Below are 26,545 nucleotides of genomic sequence, written 5' to 3' on the forward strand. Positions count from 1 at the left end.
TCTACACAAAATCTAATTCTCTGTGAGAATTATACTACATACATACTCTGCATAAACACACACACCTCTGTGAGAATTAGACTACATACACACTCTGCATACACACACACACCTCTGTGAGAGTTAGGGTTGCCACCCAGCTGATATTTTACCGACAAGACCGGTATTTTTAAGGTTCATGTCAATGTAGAAATACAATGTGAATACTAGTTATAAACAAATGAGCATTTAAAATCAGTCCTATCAACTTTAGTTTTTGAGTTATGCTGTTTAATTATTTATGCCATTTTATGTTAATTAGCATGGCCGGTATTTTCTTCCAAGAAAGGTGGCAACCCTAGTGAGAGTTAGACTACATACACACACACACACACATCTCTGTGAGAATTAGACTACATACACACTCTACATACACACACACACACACACACACACACACACACACACCTCTGTGAGAATTAGACAACATACATACTCTGCATAAACACACACACCTCTGTGAGAATTCGACTACATACACACTCAGACATACAACACAGACACCTCTGTGAGAGTTAGACTATATACATACTCTACATACAACACACACGCATCTCTGTGAGAGTTAGACTATATACACACTCTACATACACACCTCTGTAAGAATTAGACAACATACATACTCTGCATAAACACACCTCTGTGAGAATTAGACTACATACACACTCTACATACACACACACACACACACCTATGTGAGAGTTAGACTACATACACACACACCTCTGTGAGATTTAGACTACATACATACTCTGCATAAACACACACACACCTCTGTGAGAATTAGACTACATACACACTCTGCATACATACACACACCTCTGTGAGAGTTAGACTATATACACACTCTACATACACACACACCTCTGTGAGAGTTAGACTGCATACACACTCTACACACACACACACACACACACCTCTGTGAGATTTAGACTACATACATACTCTGCATACACACACACACACCTCTGTAAACATTAGACTACATACACACTCTACATACACACACACCTCTGTGAGAGTTAGACTACATACACACTCTACACACACACCTCTGTGAGATTTAGACTACATACATACTCTGCATAAACACACACACCTCTGTGAGAGTTAGACTACATACAAAATCTGCACACACACACACACACACACCTCTGTGAGAGTTAGACTACATACATACTCTACATAAACACACCTCTGTGAGAGTTAGACTACATACACACTCTACATACACACCTCTGTGAGAATTAGACTACATACACACTCTACATACACACCTCTGTGAGAATTAGACTACATACACATTCTACATAAACACACACACACACCTCTGTGAGAGTTAGACTACATATACACTCTACATCTACATAAACACACACACACCTCTGTGAGAGTTAGACTACATACACACTCTACATACACACACCTCTGTGAGAATTAGACTACATACACACTCTACATAAACACACACACACACCTCTGTGAGAATTAGACTACATACACACTCTACATAAACACACACACACACCTCTGTGAGAGTTAGACTACAGACACACTCTACATACACACATACACACACCTCTGTGAGAGTAAGACTACATACACACTCTACACACACTCTACACACACTCTAATTCTCTGTGAGAATTATACTACATACATACTCTGCATAAACACACACACCTCTGTGAGAATTCGACTACATACACACTCTACATTCAACACACACACCTCTGTGAGAGTTAGACTATATACATACTCTACATACAACACACACACATCTCTGTGAGAGTTAGACTTTATACACACTCTACATACACACCTCTGTAAGAATTAGACAACATACATACTCTGCATAAACACACCTCTGTGAGAATTAGACTACATACACACTCTACATACACACACACACACACACCTATGTGAGAGTTAGACTACATACACACACACCTCTGTGAGATTTAGACTACATACATACTCTGCATAAACACACACACACCTCTGTGAGAATCAGACTACATACACACTCTGCACACACACACACACCTCTGTGAGAGTTAGACTACACACACACACACACACACACACATACACCTCTGTGAGAGTTAGACTACATACACACTCTACACAAACACACACACCTCTGTGAGATTTAGTCTACATACATACTCTGCATAAACACACACACCTCTGTGAGAGTTAGACTACATACAAAATCTGCATACACACACACACCTCTGTGAGAGTTAGACTACATACACACTCTTCATACACACATACACACACACACACACTCCTCTGAGAGGGTTAGATTACATACACACTCTACATACACACACACCTCTGTGAGAGTTAGACTACATACACACTCTACACACACACACAGCTCTGTGAGATTTAGACTACATACACACTCTGCATACACACACACACCTCTGTGAGAGTTAAACTACATACATACTTTGCATACACACACACACCTCTGTGAGAGTTAGACTACATACACACTCTGTATACACACACACACACACACACACACACACCTCTGTGAGAATTAGACTACATACACACTCTGCATACACACACACACACACACCTCTGTGAGAGTTAGACTACATGTACACTCTGCATATACACACACACACACACACCTCTGTGAGAGTTAGACTACATACACACTCTGCATACACACACACACACCTCTTTGAGAGTTAGACTACACACACACTCTGAATACACACACACACACCTCTCTGAGAGTTAGACTACACACATAGGGGTCTATTTACAAGGGCCGAATGTCCCCTGTTCCCCTTGCTTCTGCGCGAGCCTTCAGGCTCGCCGGAAACAGGAGTTAGGAAGCAGAGGTCTTAAGACCACTGCTCCTGAACTCATACGCCGCCTCTGAGGTGGCGTATAGCAATCTGCCCGATCATGTACGATCGGGCTGACACCCCCTGCTAGCGGCCGATTGGCCACGAATATGCAGGTGGCGGCATTGCACCAGCAGTTCACAAGAACTGCTGGTGCAATGATAAATGATTCATCGATGTGCGGCAGACATGGTTCGCTATAGCGGATCATGTCCGTCCGCACAATGATAAATGGACCCAATACTCTGCATACACACACACACTTCTGTGAAAGTTGGACATACATACTCTGCATACACACATATAAACACCTCTCTACATGCATACAACACACACACCTCTGTGAGAATTAGACTACATACACACTCAGTATTCACACACACACACACCTCTGTGAGAGTTAGACTACATACATACTCTGAATACACACACACACCTCTGTGAGAGTTAGACTACACACATAGGCCTCTATTTATCAAGCTGTCAACCGCAAATACGCTGGAATTCCGCAGTGTATTTGTGGCGAGCTTGATTCGCCGTAGTTATCAAACCCTACAGACAGGCAAAAGTAGACTATAGTGACGTAACATACGATCCGCCGGACTCAGTCCGACACAGATCGATGGTTACGTCACTACAGATGTTCCGAACGCAAGTTCGGCACAATCTGAATAGTTTTGGAAGTTATCAAAAAACTACCAGGTACGCTCGCCACTATTCCGGCCCAGCGTACCTGGTTTTCAATCCGCCGCCCTATCAATGGGAGTCTGACAGCAGCGAAAGCTTATGTTCGCTGCTGCCCGATATCCCATTGATTTCTATGGGAATGTCTACACCTAACACCCTAACATGTACCCCGAGTCTAAACACTCCTAATCTGCCCCCCCCCTACACCGCCGCAACTAAATAAAGTGTTTAACCCCTAAACAACCGCTCCCGGAGCCCGCCGTCACCTACATTATACTTATTAACCCCTAATCTGCCCCCCTATACCGCTGCAACTCTAATAAATGTTTTAACCCCTAAACCGCCACTCCCGGAGCCCACCGCAACTCTAATAAAGTGTTTAACCCCTAATCTGCCCCCCCTACACTGCCGCCACCTACATTATACTTATTAACCCCTAAACCGCCGCTCCCGGACCCCGCCGCCACCTACATTAAATTTATTAACCCCTAAACCTAAGTCTAACCCTAACCCTAACACCCCCTAACTTAAAGATAATTTAAATTAATCTAAATAAATATTACTATCATGAAATAAATTCTTCCTATTTAAAACTAAAAAGTTACCTGTAAAATAAACCCTAAGATAGCTACAATATAACTAATAGTTACATTGTAGCTAGTTTGGGGTTTATTTTTTATTCTACAGGCAAGTTTCCATTTATTTTAACTAGGTACAATAGTTATTAAATAGTTATTAACTATTTAATAGCTACCTATACAAAAGTACCTGTAAAATAAATTCTAAACGAAGTTACAATTACACCTAACACTACACTATAATTAAATTAATTACCTAAATTAAAATAAATTAATTACAATTAAATAAAATTAACTAAAGTACAAAAAAAACAACCCACTAAATTACAGAAAATAATAAAATAATTACAAGAATTTTAAACTAATTACACCTAATCTAATCCCCCTAATAAAATAAAAAAGCCCCCCAAAATAAAAAAAAGCCCTACCCTACACTAAATTACAAATAGCCCTTAAAAGGGCCTTTTGCGGGGCATTGCCCCAAAGTAATCAGCTCTATTACCTGTAAAAAAAAAGACAATACCCCCCCCAACATTACAATCCACCACCCACACACCCAACCCTACTCTAAAACCCACCCAATCCCCCCTTAATAAAACCTAACACTAACCCCTTGAAGATCACCCTACCTTGAGACGTCTTCACACAGTGGTCCTCCAGAGGGGCAGAAGTCTTCATCCGATCCGGGCAGAAGAGGACCTCCAGGCGGGCAGAAGTCTTCATCCAGGCGGCATCTTCTATCTTCATCCATCCGGCGAGGAGCGGCTCCATCTTAAAGACATCCGACGCGGAGCATCCATCCAGACCGACGACTACCCGACGAATGAATATTCCTTTAAATGACGTAATCCAAGATGGCGTCCCTTGAATTCCAATTGGCTGATAGAATTCTATCAGCCAATCGGAATTAAGGTAGGAAAAATCCTATTGGCTGATACAATAAGCCAATAGGATTGAAGTTCAAACCTATTGGCTGATCCAATCAGCCAATAGGATTGAGCTCGCATTCTATTGGCTGATTGGAACAGCCAATAGAATGCAAGATCAATCCTATTTACTGATTGCATCAGCCAATAGGATTTTTCCTACCTTAATTCCGATTGGCTGATAGAATTCCATCAGCCAATCGGAATTCAAGGGACAACATCTTGGATGACGTCATTTAAAGGAATATTCATGGTGAGTTCTGGTTGTGAACTGCTGGTGCAATGCCGCCTCCTGCATATTCATGGCCAATCAGCCACTAGCAGAGGGTGTCAATCAGCCCAATCGTACATGATCGGGCAGATTGCTATACGCCACCTCAGAGGCGGCGTATGAGTTAAGGAGCACACACCAGAACTCCTGGTGCAATGATAAATGATTTATCAATGTGCGGCAGACATGGTTCGCTATAGCGGATCATGTCCGTCCGCACAATGATAAATGAACCCCATACTCTGCATACACACACACACACACACTTCAGTGAGAGTTGGACTACATACACACTCTACATACACACATACACACACCTCTGTGAGAGTAAGACTACATACACACTCTACACACACTCTAATTCTCTGTGAGAATTATACTACATACATACTCTGCATAAACACACACACCTCTGTGAGAATTAGACTACATACACACTCTACATACACACACCTCTGTGAGAGTTAGGGTTGCCACCCAGCTGGTATTTTACCGACACAACCGGTATTTTTAAGGTTCATGTCAATGTAGAAATACAATGTGAATACTAGTTATAAACAAATGAGCATTTAAAATCAGTCCTATCAACTTTAGTTTTTGAGTTATGCTGTTTAATTATTTATGCCATTTTATGTTAATTAGCATGGCCGGTATTTTCTTCCAAAAAGGTGGCAACCCTAGTGAGAGTTAGACTACATACACACTCTACATACACACACACATCTCTGTGAGAATTAGACTACATACACACTCTACATACACACAAACACACACACACACACACCTCTGTGAGAATTAGACTACATACATACTCTGCATAAACACACACACCTCTGTGAGAATTCGACTACATACATACTCTACATACAACACACACACCTCTGTGAGAGTTAGACTATATACATACTCTACATACAACACACACACATCTCTGTGAGAGTTAGACTATATACACACTCTACATACACACCTCTGTAAGAATTAGACAACATACATACTCTGCATAAACACACCTCTGTGAGAATTAGACTACATACACACTCTACATACACACACACACCTATGTGAGAGTTAGACTACATACACACACACCTCTGTGAGATTTAGACTACATACATACTCTGCATAAACACACACACACCTCTGTGAGAATAAGACTACATACACACTCTGCATACACACACACACACACACCTCTGTGAGAGTTAGACTATATACACACTCTACATACACACACACCTCTGTGAGAGTTAGACTGCATATACACTCTACATACACACACACACACACACCTCTGTGAGAGTTAGACTACATACACACTCTACACACACACTCACACCTCTGTGAGATTTAGTCTACATACATACTCTGCATAAACACACACACCTCTGTGAGAGTTAGACTACATACAAAATCTGCATACACACACACACACCTCTGTGAGAGTTAGACTACATACACACTCTTCATACACACATACACACACACACTCCTCTGAGAGGGTTAGATTACATACACACTCTACATACACACACATCTCTGTGAGAGTTAGACTACATACACACTCTGCATACACACACACACCTCTGTGAGAGTTAAACTACATACATACTCTGCATACACAAACACACACACACACACCTCTGTGAGAGTTAGACTACATACACACTCTGTATACACACACAAACCTCTGTGAGAGTTAGACTAAATACACACTCTGTATATACACACACACACACCTCTGTGAGAATTAGACTACATACACACTCTGCATACACACACACCTCTGTGAGAGTTAGACTACATGTACACTCTGCATATACACACACACACACCTCTGTGAGAGTTAGACTACATACACACTCTGCATACACACACACCTCTGTGAGAGTTAGACTACACACACACTCTGAATACACACACACACACCTCTCTGAGAGTTAGACTACACACATAGGGGTCTATTTACAAGGGCCAAATGTCCCCTGTTCCCCTTGTTTCTGCGCGAGCCTTCAGGCTCGCCGGAAACAGGAGTTAGGAAGCAGAGGTCTTAAGACCACTGCTCCTTAACTCATACGCCGCCTCTGAGGTGGCGTATAGCAATCTGCCCGATCATGTACAATCGGGCTGACACCCCCTGCTAGCGGCCGATTGGCCACGAATATGCAGGTGGTGGCATTGCACCAGCAGTTCACAAGAACTGCTGGTGCAATGATAAATGATTTATCGATGTGCGGCAGACATGGTTCGCAATAGCTATGGACCCAATACTCTGCATACACACACACACACTTCTGTGAGAGTTGGACTACATACATACTCTTCATACATACATACACACACACACACACCTCTGTGAGAGTTAAGACTACATACACACTCTGCATACACAAACACACACACACCTCTGTGAGACTTAGACTACATACACACTTTGCTTACAAACATATACCTCTGTGAGAGTTAGACTACATATACACACACACACACACACCTCTGTGAGAGTTAGACTACACACACACTCTACATACACACACACACCTCTGTGAGAGTTAGACTACATACACACACACCTCAGTGAGAGTTAGACTACATACATACTCTGCATACACACATATAAACACCTCTCTACATGCATACAACACACACACCTCTGTGAGAATTAGACTACATACACACTCTGCATACACACACAAATCTCTGTTAGAGCTAGACTACATGTACACTCTGCATATATACACACACACACACACACACACCTCTGTGAGAGTTAGACTACATACATACTCTGAATACACAAACACACCTCTGTGAGAGTTAGACTACACACATAGGCCTCTATTTATCAAGCTGTCAACCGCAAATACGCTGGAATTTCGCAGCGTATTTGTGGCGAGCTTGATTTGCCGTAGTTATCAAACCCTACAGACAGGCAAAAGTAGAATATAGTGACGTAACATACGATCCGCCGGACTCAGTCCGACACAGATCGATGGTTACGTCACTACAGATGTTCCGAACGCAAATTCAGCACAATCTGACTACTTTTGGAAGTTATCAAAAAACTACCAGGTACGCTCGCCACTATTCCGACCCAGCGTACCTGGTTTTCAATCCGCCGCCCTATCAATGGGAGTCTGACAGCAGCGAAAGCTTATGTTTGCTGCTGCCCAATATCCCATTGATTTCTATGGGAATGTCTACACCTAACACCCTAACATGTACCCCGAGTCTAAACACTCCTAATCTGCCCCCCCCTACACCGCCGCAACTAAATAAAGTGTTTAACCCCTAAACAACCGCTCCCGGAGCCCGCCGTCACCTACATTATACTTATTAGCCCCTAATCTGCCCCCCTATACCGCCGCAACTCTAATAAATGTATTAACCCCTAAACCGCCACTCCCGGAGCCCACCGCAACTCTAATAAAGTGTTTAACCCCTAATCTGCCCCCCCTACACCGCCACCACCTACATTATACTTATTAACCCCTAAACCGCCACTCCCGGACCCCGCCGCCACCTACATTAAATTTATTAACCCCTAAACCTAAGTCTAACCCTAACCCTAACACCCCCTAACTTAAAGATAATTTAAATTAATCTAAAAAAATATTACTATCATGAAATAAATTCTTCCTATTTAAAACTAAATAGTTACCTGTAAAATAAACCCTAAGATAGCTACAATATAACTAATAGTTATATACAATATAACTATAGTTACTACACTATAATTAAATTAATTACCTAAATTAAAATAAATTAATTACAATTAAATAAAATTAACTAAAGTACAACCCCCCCCCCACTAAATTACAGAAAATAATAAAATAATTACAAGAATTTTAAACTAATTACACCTAATCTAATCCCCCTAAAATAAAAAAAAGCCCTACCCTACACTACCCTACCCTACACTAAATTACAAATAGCCCTTAAAAGGGCCTTTTGCGGGGCATTGCCCCAAAGTAATCAGCTCTATTACCTGTAAAAAAAAAGACAATACCCCCCCAACATTACAATCCACCACCCACACACCCAACCCTACTCTAAAACCCACCCAATCCCCCCTTAATAAAACCTAACACTAACCCCTTGAAGATCACCCTACCTTGAGACGTCTTCACCCAGCCGGGCACAAGTGGTCCTCCAGAGGGGCAGAAGTCTTCATCCGATCCGGGCAGAAGAGAACCTCCAGACGGACAGAAGTCTTCATCCAGGGGCATCTTCTATCTTCATCCATCCGGCGAGGAGCGGCTCCATCTTAAAGACATCCGACGCGGAGCATCCATCCAGACCGACGACTACCTGACGAATGAATATTCCTTTAAATGACGTCATCCAAGATGGCGTCCCTTGAATTCTGATTGGCTGATAGAATTCTATCAGCCAATCGGAATTAAGGTAGGAAAAATCCTATTGGCTGATGCAATAAGCCAATAGGATTGAAGTTAAATCCTATTGGCTGATCCAATCAGCCAATAGGATTGAGCTCGCATTCTATTGGCTGCTTGGAACAGCCAATAGAATGCAAGCTCAATCCTATTGGCTGATTGCATCAGCCAATAGGATTTTTCCTACCTTAATTCCCGATTGGCTGATAGAATTCCATCAGCCAATCGGAATTCAAGGGACAACATCTTGGATGATGTCATTTAAAGGAATATTCATGGTGAGTTCTGGTTGTGAACTGCTGGTGCAATGCCGCCTCCTGCATATTCATGGCCAATCAGCCACTAGCAGAGGGTGTCAATCAGCCCAATCGTACATGATCGGGCAGATTGCTATACGCCACCTCAGAGGCGGCGTATGAGTTAAGGAGCACACACCAGAACTCCTGGTGCAATGATAAATGATTTATCAATGTGCGGCAGACATGGTTCGCTATAGCGGATCATGTCTGTCCGCACAATGATAAATGAACCCCATACTCTGCATACACATACACACTTCAGTGAGAGTTGGACTACATACATACTCTGCATAAACACACACACCTCTGTGAGAGTTAGACTGTAATGTCCTTACATAGCAAACATTAACTCTTTATATGAATGATGCACTTGCAACTTCTAAATGTAAACTTGTACTTTATTTACTGGATTACATAACAAGGTGACTCCTGTAGATTTGCACACAGTAATATGGATAGATACACATATATAGTCCTTTATAACGAACTAGTCCTAAAGCCCGTTCACACGAGCCATTTTTTGCAATACAGTGGTCCGACCCCTTGCTCTCTCTCTCCCCCTCTCTTTTGTACTCTCTACCCCTCTCTTTTGTGCTCTCTCCCCCTCTCTTTTGCGCTCTCTTCCCCTCATTCTCTCCCCCTCTGTTTTGCGCTCTTTCCCCCTCTCTTTTGCGCTCTCTCTCGCTCCACCTCTCTTTTGCTCTCTCTCTCCCCCTCTCTTTTGCTCTCTCTCTCCCCCCTCTCTTTTGCTCTCTCTCCCCCTCTCTTTTGTGCTCTCTCCCCCTCGCTTTTGCACTCTTTCCCCCTCTCTTTTGTGCTCTCTCTCTCGCTCCACCTCTCTTTTGCTCTCTCTCTCCCCCCTCTCTTTTGCTCCCTCTCTCCCCCTCTCTTTAGCTTTCTCTCCCCGCTCTCTTTTGCTCTCTCTCCCCCTCTCTTTTGCACACTGTCTCTCCCCCTCTCTTTTGCGCTCTCTCTCTCCCCCTCTCTTTTGTGCTCTCTCTCTCCCCTCCTCTCTTTTGCGCTCTCTCTCCCTCCTCTCTTTTGCACTCTCTCTCCCCCCCTCACGTTTGTGCTGTCCCTTCCCCCTCTCTTTTGCTCCCTCTCTCCCCCTCTCTTTTGATTTCTCTCCCCCTCTCTTTTGCTCTCTCTCCCCCTCATTTTTGCGCTCTCTCTCCCCCTCTCTTTTATGCTCTCTCTCTCCCCCTCTCTTTTTCACTCTCTCTCTCCCCCTCTCTTTTGCGCTCTCTCTCTCTCTCCCCCCTCTCTTTTGCGCTCTCTCTCCCCCCTCTCTTTTGCGCTCTCTCTCCCCCTCTCTTTTGCGCTCTCTCTCCCCCGCTCTCTTTTGCGCTATGTCTCTCCCCCCTCTCTTTTGCTCTGTCTCTCTTTCCTTTTTTTTTTTGCTCTATCTCTCCACGCCTCTCTTTTGCTCTCTCTCTCATCCCTCTCTTTTGCTCTTTCTCTCCATCCCTCTCTTTTGTTCTCTCTCCCCCCTCTCTTTTGCTCTCTCTCCCCCCTCTCTTTTGCTCTCTCTCTCCCCTCTCTCTCCCCCCTCTCTTTTGCTCTGTCTCTCTCCCCTCTCTTTTGCTCTCTCTCTCCATCCCTCTCTTTTGCTCTCTCTCTCCCCCTCTCTATTGCTCTCCCTCCCTCCTGTCTTTTGCTCTCTCTCCCCCCTCTCTTTTTCTCTGTCTCCCCCCCTCTCTTTTTCTCTCCGCCCCTCTCTTTTGCTCTCTCCCCCTCTCTTTTGCTCTTTCCCCTCTATTTTGCTCTCTCTCTCCCCCCTCTCTTCTGCACCTTCCCCTCTCTTCTGCTCTTCCTCCTCTCTTTAGCTCTTTCCAATCTCTTTTTGTCTCCCCCCCTCTCTTTCTATTTCTCTCACCTCTCTTACGCTGACTGTGCCCGGCCACGCCCCGACCATGTCCACGTCCCCGTCCGGCCACGTCCACGCTCCCACTCGGCCATGCCCACTTTTGCCACAATAGCATGTCAGGTAAGGCCAGGTGTGATTGTCCTTGTGCTGTCTCTACTGTGCATGACAGCTTCGGACAAACACACTTGGCCTTTTATATAATAGTATGGCTGCTGCACTCCTTATATTAGCAGTCCTGTACACTGTGTATGCAGCACTATAGTAATCCAGGGAAACTTATAACTGTATAACTGTTAACTGTATAACTGCAATATAACTTATAATGTGTAACTGACAGTTCTTACTCTTCCTGACTGGCTGATGCTGTATCCTCTGCAGTGATCTGTAGCTGACATTACATTTATTATTATTAGCAGCACTTGTCTGATCCTGAGGTTCAGTCCTGGTTACTTTATAACTGCATCACAAACTGTCACAAGATGGCTTCTCTGAACTGTTCTGATTCTAAACACTTGATGACATCATTTTGTATGGAAGCCTCAATGTGCCATCTAGCCAAACCAGGAAGTAAGCACAACACTACATCTCCTTTCCTACTTTTTTTTAATCTTTTATAAACTTAAATGCACAACAACAACCGTAAGATAAATCAGTCTTATCCAGCATCCTCTTGTATTGTGGACATGAAAGCTGCTTCTTGTTTCTTCCGTTGATGAAAGTTTCTCTGATATGTTGCATGTTGTCTCCGGCGAGTGTCTCTGAGATTCACTTCAGGAGACCAACGAACAACAGGTGTTCGTTGCCTGGGAGTACGAGCATGACTATTGTGGTCCTGGATAGAATTCCTGACTCATCATTACAAGGTTCTTCTATTGAGGCTGGTATTTCTGAGTCATCTTCTGTAGTTGAGTCAGAAACTGTGTTTGGATCATGCCAAACACCACCCCAGATATCAAAGTCATTGTCTGATTGCATTTGTATGTGATGGTCCTCACCAGCCTGTTCTCTCCTCTCTAGCCATGGTCATAGTTGGTTCACATGGCGGCGACACACACCTGATTGTGTGGTTATCACATACATCTTTGGGCCATCAACCTGGGCAACAACACCTGGTGCCCTTTATTCCTCTGTATGGTACACCCTATACCAAACAAAGTCTCCTTCTGTGTAGATTTGTGAAGGTTTTCCCACTCTCATTTTATCTTGCATGATGTGGACTGTTTCTGCTACATCTGGTGTGATTAAATCCAACTTTGTACGGATCTTCCTGCCAAACAATAGTTGAGCTGGGGCAACTCCCGTGGTGGGGTGTTGAGTAACCCTATATTGTTGCAAAAATTGTAAAATGTTTTTAGTATTAACCTACTTCTCTGCTTTTAGAGCATTCAGTGCCCTTTTAAAGGTTTGGACAAATCTCTCTGCTTGCCCGTTGGTGGCTGGGTGATATGGTGCCGTCCGATGATGGTGAATTCCATTCGTATGTAAAAAATTCTGGAAGTCTTGTGACACAAACTGGGGGCCATTGTCTGTGACCAGTTTTCTTGGCAACCCAAATACTGAAAACAGTCTTTCTAATGCTGATATGACTTCAGTAGTTGTAGTCCTTGTCATTGGAATTACTTCTGGCCACTTAGAGTGTGCATCAATTATGATTAAGTATGATATTCCATTAATAGGACCGGAAAAGTCCAAATGTAGTCTCTCCCAAGGAGTAGTAGGCCAGTCCCATGGTTGTACAGCTCCTCGTGTAAGCTGTCCTTGAGCTTGAACACACCCTTTGCATGCCATAACATAGTTCTCAATGTACTTATCAATGGCCAGCCACCAAACATGACCCCTAGCCTTCTGTTTCATTCTGACAATGCCTGGGTGTCCTTCATTAAGGAGTTTTAGCGTAGCTTGTTGTAGCCCATTCTCTCACCCCATAAAACACATCGATTTCTGAGTGTGAGTTATTTTGCTCGTAGTATGTATGCTCGCTGCACATCACAGCCAGTTCTTGGCCAGCCATCTCTCAAATACTTTGCCAGAAGTTGTAATTCAGTATCACAAGCTGTCTCCCTTTGCAATTTGTTTGGCATGTACTATACCCGTAAACCACACACTTGGAAGGCTTTCTTGAACAACTGATGAGGAATTCATTAGTAGAAGCATGGACATGGCATCAGCATTGCCATGGGAATCATGGGCCCGGTATTTGATGGAGTAATGATATGCTCCCAAAGTTAGAGCATACCTTTGCAATCTAGCCGCTGTAGTGGTTGAAATTCCTTTCCTTGGATTAAAGATGGTCAGCAGTGGCTTATGGTCAGTTAAAAGAGTAAATTGTCTACCATAAACATAGTTATGGAACTTCTTAACAGCCCATACAATGGGCAATGCTTCCTTGTCTAATTGGGAATAGTTCTTCTCTGCCGTCGTTAGAAAACGGGAAGCAAAGGCTACCAGTTGGTCTGTCCCATCTGGCATTGTGTGTGACAAGACAGCCCCTAAACCATAAGGTGAAGCATCACATGCTATCATGAGTGGTTTCTGAAGATCATAGTGCATTAACATGCGGGAACACAGGAGTAGGTTCTTAGATTCCTGGAAGGCTTGATTGCATTCACTGCTCCACAACCAGGGTCGATTTGTCTCAAGAAGCTGATGTAGTGGGTGTAACGTATGGGCTAACTGGGGAAGAAAACGGTGGTAATAGTTGTGATGCATTCTGTGGTATAGGAACTTCTTGCAGGGCCTTGACTTTGTAATCAGCAGTGTGTAGACCATGACAATCTATAACATGGCCACAAAATTCTAATTTGTCACGCATGAAAGCACACTTCTCCAAGTTGAACTTCAACCCGTAGGTCATTAGCTCCTGCAGTACCCTCTCTACATTGTGTCAATGTTCTTCCTCCGTTCTGCCTGTGATTAACATGTCATCTAAAAGGCATTGGACATGGGGTAGTCCATTTAACAGTTCTTCCATGGTGCGTTGCCAGATGGCTGGTGCAGGAGCAATGCCAAAGACCATACGATTATATTGAAATAAACCACGGTGAGTATTGATGGTGAGTAACTTGCGGGAATTTTGATGTACTTCAAGTTGAAGGTAAGCATTTTTTAAATCAATCTTTGTGAAATGTTGTCCCCCAGCTAAGTTAGCAAAAATCTCTTCTGTCCTGGGTAATGGATACTTATCCACTGCTAACTGCTCATTCAACACCATCCTAAAGTCTCCACATATTCGGATCTGTCCATCTTTCTTTCTTACTGGTACAATAGGAGAAGCCCACTCACTACGATGCACTGGGGTTATAATCTTTAACTCTTCTAATCTCCTCATTTCAGCATCAACTCCTGCCCTTAAAGCAAATGGCACAGTTTGTGCTTTGAAAAACTTTGGCCTAGCTCCAGGTTTTAACTGTAACCGTACCCTTTTGTTCTTAACTTTTCCCAGAACATTTTCAAACACCGGGGCATATTTGGTCTTAATGTTCTGAATCCACTGGGCACGATCAACTCCAATATGATGAACTTCACTGTTTTTGAGGCTCTCAGGCATGCCAAGGGCCCGTATCCAGTCCCTTCCATAAGGAGGTGGGCCACCTGATTTTAGTATATATAGTGTAAGATTGGCAGTTTTACTTGTTGTACACACAGATACAGATGCACACCCCAGTGGCGTCAAGACTTCTCTGGAGTGTGTTTGTGGCTTCAAGGTAGTAGGCTGCAGCAATACTGGAATTTTCAGCTGTTTCCAATCTTTAATTGTCATAACTGATACTGCAGCCCCAGTATCTAAGTCCATGGTCAAATCTTTTCCTTCAATATTAATATGAACGGTCAAAGGCTCACTACATAGACTACATACATACTCTGCATACACACATACACACACACACCTTTGTGAGAGTTAGACTACATACACACTCTGAATACTCACACACACACACACACACACACACACACACACCTCTGTGAGAATTAGACTACATACACACTCTGCATACACAAACACACACACACCTCTGTAAGAGTTAGACTACATACATACTCCGCACACACACACCTCTGTGATAGTTAGACTACATACACACTCTGAATACACACACCTCTGTAAGAGTTAGACTACATACATGCACACACACCTCTGTGAGAGTTAGACTACATGCACACACACCTCTGTGAGAATTAGACTACATGTACACACACCTCTGTGAGAGTTAGACTACATGCACACACACTTCTGTCAGAGTTAGACTACATACATACTCTGCACACACACACATACACATACACACACCTCTGTAAGAGTTAGACTACACACACAAATCTGTAAGAGTTAGACTACTCGCACACACACTTCTGTGAGAGTTAGACTACACACATACTCTGCACACACACACCTCTGTGAGAGTTAGACTACATACACCCCCCCCCCCCCCGTGAGATTTAGACTACATACATAGGCCTCTATCAAGGTCTGGCGGACCTCGCTGAATGCGGAGAGCAATACTCCCTCTGTATTCAGCATTGCACCAGCAGCTCAGAATAGCAACGTGGTGCAACGCCGCCCCCTGCAGACTCGTAGCCAATGGGCCGCCAGCAGGGAGGTGTCAATCAACCCGATCGTACTCGATCGGGTTGATTTCCGGCGATGTCTGTCCGCCTGCTCAGAGCAGGCGGACAGGTTATGGAGCAGTGGTCTTTGTGACCGCTGCTTCATAACTGTCTGAAGACTCGCCAGAAACACGGGCCGTCAAGCTCCTTTCGGAGCTTGATAGATAGGCCCCAATCTCCGCACACACACACACCTCTGTGAGAGTTAGACTACATACACACACACCTCTGTGAGAGTTAGACTACATGCACACACACACCTCTGTGAGAGTTATACTACATGCACACACACTTCTGTGAGAGTTAGACTACATACATACTCTGCACACATACATACCCACACCTCTGTAAGAGTTAGACTACACACACACACACATACACACACATCTGTAAGAGTTAGTCTACATGCACACACACTTCTGTGAGAGGTAGACTACACACATACTCTGCACACACACACCTCTGTAAGAGTTAGACTACACACACACACACACACACACACATCTGTAAGAGTTAGACTACATACACACACACCTCTGTGAGAGTTAGACTACATGCACACACACACCTCTGTGAGAGTTATACTACATGCACACACACTTCTGTGAGAGTTAGACTACATACATACTCTGCACACGTACATACCCACACCTCTGTAAGAGTTAGACTACACACACACATACACACACATCTGTAAGAGTTAGACTACATGCACACACACTTCTGTGAGAGGTAGACTACACACATACTCTGCACACACACACCTCTGTAAGAGTTAGACTACACACACACACACATCTGTAAGAGTTAGACTACATGAACACACACTTCTGTGAGAGTTAGACTACACACATACTCTGCACACACACACACACACACACACACCTCTGTAAGATTTAGACTACACACACACACACATCTGTAAGGGTTAGACTACATGCACATACACTTCTGTGAGAGTTAAACTAAACACATACTCTGCACACACACACACACACACATACCTCTGTGAGAGTTAGACTACATACACACTTTGCATACACACACACACCTCTGTGAAAGTTAGACTAAATACACACTGCATAGCATACACACACACATCTCTGTGAGAGCTAGACTACATGTACACTTTGCATATACACACACACACACACCTCTGTGAGAGTTAGACTACATACATACTCCACACACACACACACCTCTATGAGAGTTAGACTACACACACATACCTCTGTGAGAGTTAGACTACATACAGACTACATACACACACACACACACACACCTCTGTAAGAGTTAGCCTACATGCACACACACCTCTGTGAGAGTTAGACTACATACATACTCTGCACACACACACACACCTCTGTAAGAGTTAGACTACATACACACACACACACACACACACACACACACCTCTGTGAGAGTTAGACTACACACACACTCTGCACACACACACACACCTCTGTGAGAGTTAGACTACATACACACTCTGCATACACACACACACACACACACACACACCTCTGTGAGAGTTAGACTACACACACACTCTGCACACACACACACACACACACACACCTCTGTGAGAGTTAGACTACATACATACTCTGCATACACACACCTCTGTGAGAGTTAGACTTCATACATACTCTACACACACACACACACCTCTGTGAGAGTTAGATTATATACACACTATGCATACACACATATAAACACCTCTCTACATGCATACAAAACACACACCTCTGTGAGAGTTAGACTACATATACACTCTACATACACACACCTCTGTGAGCGTTAGACTACATACACACTCTGCATACACACACACACCTCTGTGAGATTTAGACTACATACACACTCTGCATACATACACACACATCTGTGAGAGTTAGACTACATACACACTCTGTATACACACACACACACACACACACAAACCTCTGTGAGAGTAAGACTACATACACACTCTGCATACAGAAACACACTTCTATTGGATTTAGGCTACATACACACCAATTACACATATGCAAAGTGCACAAAATACACTCACAGTACACTATACAAACACTACATACACATACTAAACACATCCTCTATATTCACCAGGGTCGGCTCCAGAATGAATGAAATGGGGGGGGGGCATTTTTTTTCATGAGGGGGCACGCATTTACAAAGCATGTATGAGAGTCAAAATAAGAGCAGACCTATATATTCTGCAGGAAAGTGTAGCTTCTGGCTGGCTTATCCCCACTATTAACATTTGGAGAATATGTGCTAAATCACTAGGTAAAAGCAGTGGCATCACTAGGGGGTGTGGGGGGTTTGGGCCGCACCCGGGTGACACCCTCCAGGGGGTGACACCACCAGAAAAAAATAAAAAAAAATTTTTTTTATTGAAATTCAAAGAATTACAATGTAGGGATTCATACATTTTTTTTATTAGAGGGGCAAGCATTTGTGAACATTAGTGGGACTAGGGAAGTTGTAGACACTTAATTTTTTTGCCCCTTGAGCCAGCGCTGGAATTTCCACAAATAGTTTTCCCGGATGCTTTTGTTTGTTTGTACTTTGCTCCTCCCCTGCCCAATTTCACTATGAATGTTGTGGGCATGCCGTGGGGCTTGTGAAGTTGCGCTGCTAGCCTAAACCTGCCTGCCTATCTGTGCTCACTGCTCAGTGACGTGTGGAGTAGTGGAGTCACTCACTGCTGTGCTGTCTCTCTAAACGGGAACTGGGAAATCGTGAGGGGGATGCCTGGCACCTGACCGCATGACTGTCTTTCTAAAGTGAAGGAGCCATGTATGATGCCCACCAGACCAGTACGGTTACGGTACACTAAGTACACACTGAAGAGGTAGGAGGGGAGGGCGGACGGGGGTCTGGGGGTGGGCAGAGTGCAGAGGTGATTGGCCATAAGAAGCAGTAGGCACGCGGCCTGGGGCTGTGCACTGACAGACTTGGAACAGATAAGTGCAATATATAAAAGCCAGCAGCACCCCAAGATGTGTATCAATATCCTTTATTAGTGAGACATCACACGGAACAACAACGTTTGGGTCACACAAACTGAGCTTAATCATGTTGTTAAGTGCAGGGTCCTGACAGTGTGCACCTAGATACTGGCAGTAAGTGCTTTGCTATTTTCTATGATTGATATAGATTTGGAACAGAGTCAGAGAGCAGAATTTTCATAGTTTGTGCGCCTAAACCTTTTATTTAGTGATTTATTTTAGAGTGCTCTGTTTATCTTTCATTTTATGCTCTGCTGAGCCAGGGAGCAGCTCTAGGCATGAGCTTTATAATTAATGCAATGCAGTTTACATATTTTGTATGTGTGTGTGTCTGAGATTTTGTGTGTCTCAGTGTTTTTGTGTGTCTCAGTGTTTTTGTGTGTGTGTGTCTGTGTTTTTGTGTGTCTCAGTGTTTTTGTGTGTGTGTCTCAGTGTTTTTGTGTGTGTGTGTGTGTGTGTGTCTAAGTGTTTGTGTGTGTGCCTGAGTGTTTTTGTGTGTGTGTGTGTGTCAGAGTGTTTTGTGTGTGTGTTTTTGTGTGTGTGTCTGAGTGTGTTTCTGAGTGTTTGTGTGTGCATCTGAGTGTGTTTTTAAGTGTGTCTGAGTGTTTGTATGTGTGTGTGCCTGTGTTTTTGTGTGTGTCTGCTTTCTGGGGGGGGGGGGGGGGTGACACCATAACTTACTGCACCGGGTGACACCAACCCTAGTGACGCCACTGGGTAAAAGAATGAAGTCTAAATCCTATGCAGTGCACTAAAACAGAGCCACTAAACCTGAGACCCCAGTGCAATAGCTCCTTAAAAACAATTCACCCCTTAATCACCATGATCCAAAACCCTTAAACTCATTCTCAAATATCAATCATGTCCCCCAAAAAAAGCCATGCACCCCACACCCCCTAATGCAATTAACCCCTTTGTTTGCAATAGCAGTGAGGATACTAGGTTTTCAGGTACTTGTAATTTTGTAGATTAGATTTAGCTATACCTGTTTCACAATAACGAATGGATATCAGGCTACTTAATACAACCTATGTACTGTGAACCTATAAGAATATGATTGTATCATATAAATATAAGTCTATAAATGGCTACCGGCTTCTATCGACGCCTCAAAAATGCACTGTGATCTTAGACCCAGCCTTAGATCACAGTGCACTTTTGAGGCGTCGATAGAAGCCGGTAGCCATTTAAAGACTTATATTTATATGATACAATCATATTCTTATCATGGTCTATTGTTTAAGAAAATGAGTAACTCATGATAGTTGTGTAAAATTAATAGGGTTAAAGTCCAAAAAGTCTCTAATTAACTTCCAATTCCAAATAAGAGGTTAAGACACGGAGCTCCTTGCAGATGCGACCTCACAGTTCGGCAGCTAACTCCGCCCCCAGCATGCAGCATTACATAACAATTCATTATTTAATTTATTATTTTTAAAGCGTATGATCATATCAATATTTTTTGAGGGGGCACAGCATTCCATTTGGGTGGGCATTGCCCCCCAATGCCCCCCCTTGGAGCCGACCCTGACATGCACCACACACATACTACACACACCCACTACTCACACATCACGTGGCACTGTCACATATATATTTTTACAATAAAACTAGGAAAATTAATGGCAAACTAACATTAAAGGGACACAAAACCCCGATTTTTCCTTTCATGGTTCAGATAGAGCATGCAAATTAAAGCAACTTTCTAATTTACTCCTATTATACATTTTTCTTCTCTTGCTATCTTTAATTTGTGGAATGTAAATATAGGAGCCAGCTAATTTTTTTGTTCAGCACCTGGGTAGCGCCTACTGATTGGTAGCTAAATGTAGTCACCAATCAGCAAGTGCTACCCAGATGCTTAACAAAAAATTGTCCGGCTCCTATACCTACATTACTGCTTTTTTAAATTAAGATACCAAGAGAATGAAGAAAAAATTATAATAGGACTAAATTACAAAAGTTGATTAAAATTGCCTCCTCTATCTCAACCATGAAAAAATAAATGTGGGTGTTGTGTCCCTTTAATGCCAGAATTTAAGTTCACAAATAAAACTTAAAAATAAATAATATAATAATAAAATATAATATTTAATTGGGGGTATAATTTTGGAATTTATATACTTTTTAATGTTTGATTTGGAATTTAAACTGTTTATAGGGAAAGTGTGAGAAAGTTCTCAGGGTAGCAGGGTATCCACTAGACTAATTTCTATTATTTTACTACAGAGCTAAAGCATTAAATAACAGGGCACACTCTCTTGTTTTAGAATAATCTCTAATAAGACCTTGGGGGCAGGGGCGGAACTACCATTGGTGCTCAGGTGCAGTGGCAACAGGGCCCAAGTGTTGGGGGTCCATAGCAGCCAGACTTTATATAGGCAAATGAAGAATGCGTACAATCTTAATACAGGGGAGACTTTTATTAGTGCTGGTTGTCTATCTATATCTATTCAGTATCTATCTATCTATTCTATCTATCTATTCAGTATCTATCAATACAGTAACTATTTATCTATATATTATCTATCTATATATTCAGTATCAATCAATACAGTAAATATTTATCTATATATTATCTATCTACAGTATCTATCTACAGTATCTATCTACAGTATCTATCTATCTATCATCTATCTATCTATCTATCTATCTATCTATCATCTATCTATCTATTCAGTATATATCAATACAGTAACTATTTATCTATATATTATATATCTATATATTCAGTATCAATCAATACAGTAAATATTTATCTATATATTATCTATCTACAGTATCTATCTACAGTATCTATCTACAGTATCTATCTATCTATCTATCTATCTATCTATCATCTATCTATCTATCTATCTATCTATCATCTATCTATCTATTCAGTATATATCAATACAGTAACTATTTATCTATATATTATATATTTATCTACAATATCTATCTACAGTATTTATCTATCTATCTATCTATCTATCTATCTATCTACAGTATCTATCTATCTATCTATCTATTCAGTATATATCAATACAGTAACTATTTATCTATATATTATATATCTATCTACAGTATCTATCTACAGTATTTATCTATTTATCTATCTATCATCTATCTATTCAGTATATATCAATACAGTAACTATTTATCTATATATTATATATCTATCTACAGTATCTATCTATCTATCTATCTATCTATCTATCTATCTATCTATCTATTCAGTATCTATCAATACAGTAACTATTTATCTATATATTATCTATCAATCTATATATCCTCCATATAATTATACAGAGCAGCATGTATATTATTACTATTGCTTACTGCTGAGTTAACTTTGAAGTGCCCAAAAAAAGGTTTTACACCTATGCCCTCTGTTGAGTAGGTCTGCTACTGCTTGGGGTGTAATGATTGTTATACCCTGTTACCCCACAAAACTACTTTTTCATTTTCATTACCCCCTCCCACAACTCATGTATGTGTACAACACTGCTTAATAATGCTAAGTGCCTATTGGTTAGAAGTGCCACATAACACGTTTCTACCCTCTCTTAAAGGGATCTCTCTCACAACCAGCTGTCCCTGCTTCGACCAAAAGACCTGATAGGCTACAAGAACCTGCGAGAGCTGTAAGTATGAGGCAAACAACATTACTGGGGGAGGGAGGGGGTTTATAGCACATAACATTAGGGGTGTTATTTAAATCCCTGTTATTTAGGGATGGTATTTAAAAAAAAGTACAATATGCAATGCATACCTTATTTGTCTATTACATTTTATATTAACAGGCCTCATTGTATTTTCTAAGCATGTTATGGAAGCTGGAGAGTTTGGGGCCGATTTATTATATGGCGGGTGGACATGATTCGCTGTAGCGAATCATGTCCACCCGACATCGATAAGTGCCGACAGCATATGCTGTGAAATGCTTGTGAAATGCTTGTGCAATGCCACCCCTGCAATCGTATCTGATCAGGATGATTGCAGTCTGCCACCTCAGAGGTGGCAGATGGGTTATGGAGCATTGGTCTTATGACCTCTGCTTCTTAACTCCTGATTCCAGCGAGCCGGAAGGCTCGCACGGAATGAGCATCATACTCTGTTTAGTAACACAGCCTCATAGTTTCAGAATATGTGCTGATAGAAAAAGCCAATGCAAGTTAAAGTAGCCTGAAAACAGTGCAATTAGAGTTCTATGCGCTAGATGACGAGTTTAGTGCAAATGTGGGCTCCTGCAAGGGCTTTATCTGCGTTCAGTATTTTTTTTACCATTGCACTCAGTTGCACACGTGTTACAGGTTTGTGCTCTCACGATCTCAGAAAAAAAGACTTTGTGAAGTTGCAAACGCAGGATCCTAGTCCCCATAGACGTTAATAGAGCCTAGTTTTGAACAAAAAATATAACAGCCGCCAGCTCGCGCAAACACGAGCACAGGATTGCAATAAGATATATATGTATTTCTGTATTTATATGTAAATACATGTATACACTAACAAATACATATAAACATACATATAGTTCTTATGGATTTCTATTTTAACACCTGACATCACATATCTTTGAGCTCTTATAACTTTTTATTGCAATTGTTTTAAAATAATTTTTATTAGTTTTATTATGAATGTAACCGTACTTTTAAATGTATTTTTTATGTGTTTTGTGACACTTTTTTGACTTGGTTAACAGTTAACCAGAGCTCTAAAGTCACAGTAATCCTTCCAGTGTAAATCGCGATTGTGTCTACGCATTCCCATTTATTCTCATTTTGTAATACCGGCGGAATTTAACTTGCGTGCAAATGGCCACAAAAACCTGATATCGCTTGCGTACAAACGATAACGTGCCACTGGTAATGTAGCCCTTAGATGTTTCATATAAATGGTTACAATATTTGGTTTTAAATCAGTATATCCACAAATAAAGAGCTTCTCTTCAAACTGTGAGAACAACTTCACTAAATGCTGTGAACACTAAGGGGCATATTTATCAATGTGCGAGCAGACATGATATGAAGTAGCGTATCATGTCCGCCGCACATTGATAATGCATACACTGTCGGCATTTATCATTGCACCAGCAGTTCTTGTGGACTGCTGGTGCAATACCGCCCCCTGCAAATTTGCAGCCAATCGGCCGCTAGCAATGGGTGACAATCAATCCGATCGTATTTGATCGGGTTGATTTCTGTCCGCCGCCTCAGAGCAGGTAGACAGGTTATGGAGCAGCAGTCTTTAGACGGAGCTTGATAAATATGCCCCGATGAGCTGAATTATAGCTCAGAAGAGCGTAAGTAATATCTAACTAGTTCTAGGAAATCTTCACTTTGTACTTTTGATTTCTATTTATGGCAAACGGCATTGAAATCTGAAACTATTGTTAAAATCCATTCACATAAGTAACTGAGAGTATTTGTTACACATATCCTTTATTGTGCATTTATATGATACATTTTTTAGTGTCACATTACTATATTTAGTTCTATATTTATTATAATTATTTATTTCATGTAATTAGCAAGAGTCCATGAGCTAGTGACGTATGGGATATACATTCCTACCAGGAGGGGCAAAGTTTCCCAAACCTCAAAATGCCTATAAATACACCCCTCACCACACCCACAATTCAGTTTTACAAACTTTGCCTCCCGTGGAGGTGGTGAAGTAAGTTTGTGCTAGATTCTACGTTGATATGCGCTCCGCAGCAGGCTGGAGCCCGGTTTTCCTCTCAGAGTGCAGTGAATGTCAGAGGGATGTGAAGAGAGTATTGCCTATTTGAATACAATGGTCTTCCTCTAGGGGATCTATTTCATAGGTTCTCTGTTATCGGTCGTAGAGATTTCTTATCCTACTTCCCTTTTCAGATCGACGATATACTCTTATATACCATTACCTCTACCGATTCTCGTTTCAGTACTGGTTTGGCTGTCTACTATATGTAGATGAGTGTCTTAGGGTAAGTAAGTCTTATTTCTATTTATGACACTCAAAGCTATGGTGGGCACTTTATATGTAAAGTTCTAAATATATGTGTTTAAACTTATATTTGCCATGATTCAGGAAAATCAGTATTCCTTATTTCAGACAGTCAGTTTCTTTATTTGGGATAATGCATATGAAATATTTTTTTCTTACCTTAAAAGAATTTTTTCAATTGACTTTTTTTCCCTGTGGGCTGTTAGGCTCGCGGGGGCTGAAAATGCTTCAATTTATTGCATCATTTTTGGCGCGGACTTTTTTGGTGGAAAAATTTTGTAATTTCCGGTGCCCTAATTGACGCCGGAAGTTTGTGCATGGTTGCGTAATTTTTGACGTTCAGACGTTTTTTTGCGCCAAAATTGTGGGCGTCGTTTTTATCGGCGTCACAGGATGTGGCGTCATACTTGGCGCCAAAAAATATGGGCGTTGTACTTGGCGCCAATAATGTGGGCGTCATTCTTGGCGCCAAAAAATGTGGGCGTCATTCTTGTGTCCACCTTTTTTTCACATTATTTCAGTCTCATTTTTCATTGCTTCTGGTTGCTAGAGGCTTGTTCATTTGGCATTTTTTCCCATTCCTGAAACTGTCATTTAAGGAATTTGATAATTTTGCTTTACAGGGAGTGCAGAATTATTAGGCAAGTTGTATTTTTGAGGATTAATTTTATTATTGAACAACAACCATGTTCTCAATGAACCCAAAAAACTCATTAATATCAAAGCTGAATAGTTTTGGAAGTAGTTTTTAGTTTGTTTTTAGTTATAGCTATTTTAGGGGGATATCTGTGTGTGCAGGTGACTATTACTGTGCATAATTATTAGGCAACTTAACAAAAAACAAATATATACCCATTTCAATTATTTATTTTTACCAGTGAAACCAATATAACATCTCAACATTCACAAATATACATTTCTGACATTCAAAAACAAAACAAAAACAAATCAGTGACCAATATAGCCACCTTTCTTTGCAAGGACACTCAAAAGCCTGCCATCCATGGATTCTGTCA

General features: G+C 41.8%; 1 protein-coding gene across 1 annotated transcript in view; it reads left to right on the plus strand.

Moving 5' to 3' along the window:
• The window catches only part of LOC128667110 (polycystin-1-like), a 248,997-nt gene that overhangs the window by 5,977 nt on the left and 216,475 nt on the right, over nt 1-26,545 (plus strand). The window contains exon 2 of the mRNA XM_053722016.1: nt 23,114-23,185. Coding sequence (XP_053577991.1) covers nt 23,114-23,185 — 72 coding nt within the window. The remainder of the gene's footprint in view (nt 1-23,113; nt 23,186-26,545) is intronic.

Source organism: Bombina bombina, chromosome 1, assembly GCF_027579735.1.
Source record: "Bombina bombina isolate aBomBom1 chromosome 1, aBomBom1.pri, whole genome shotgun sequence".
In the NCBI taxonomy this organism is placed as follows: domain Eukaryota; kingdom Metazoa; phylum Chordata; class Amphibia; order Anura; family Bombinatoridae; genus Bombina; species Bombina bombina.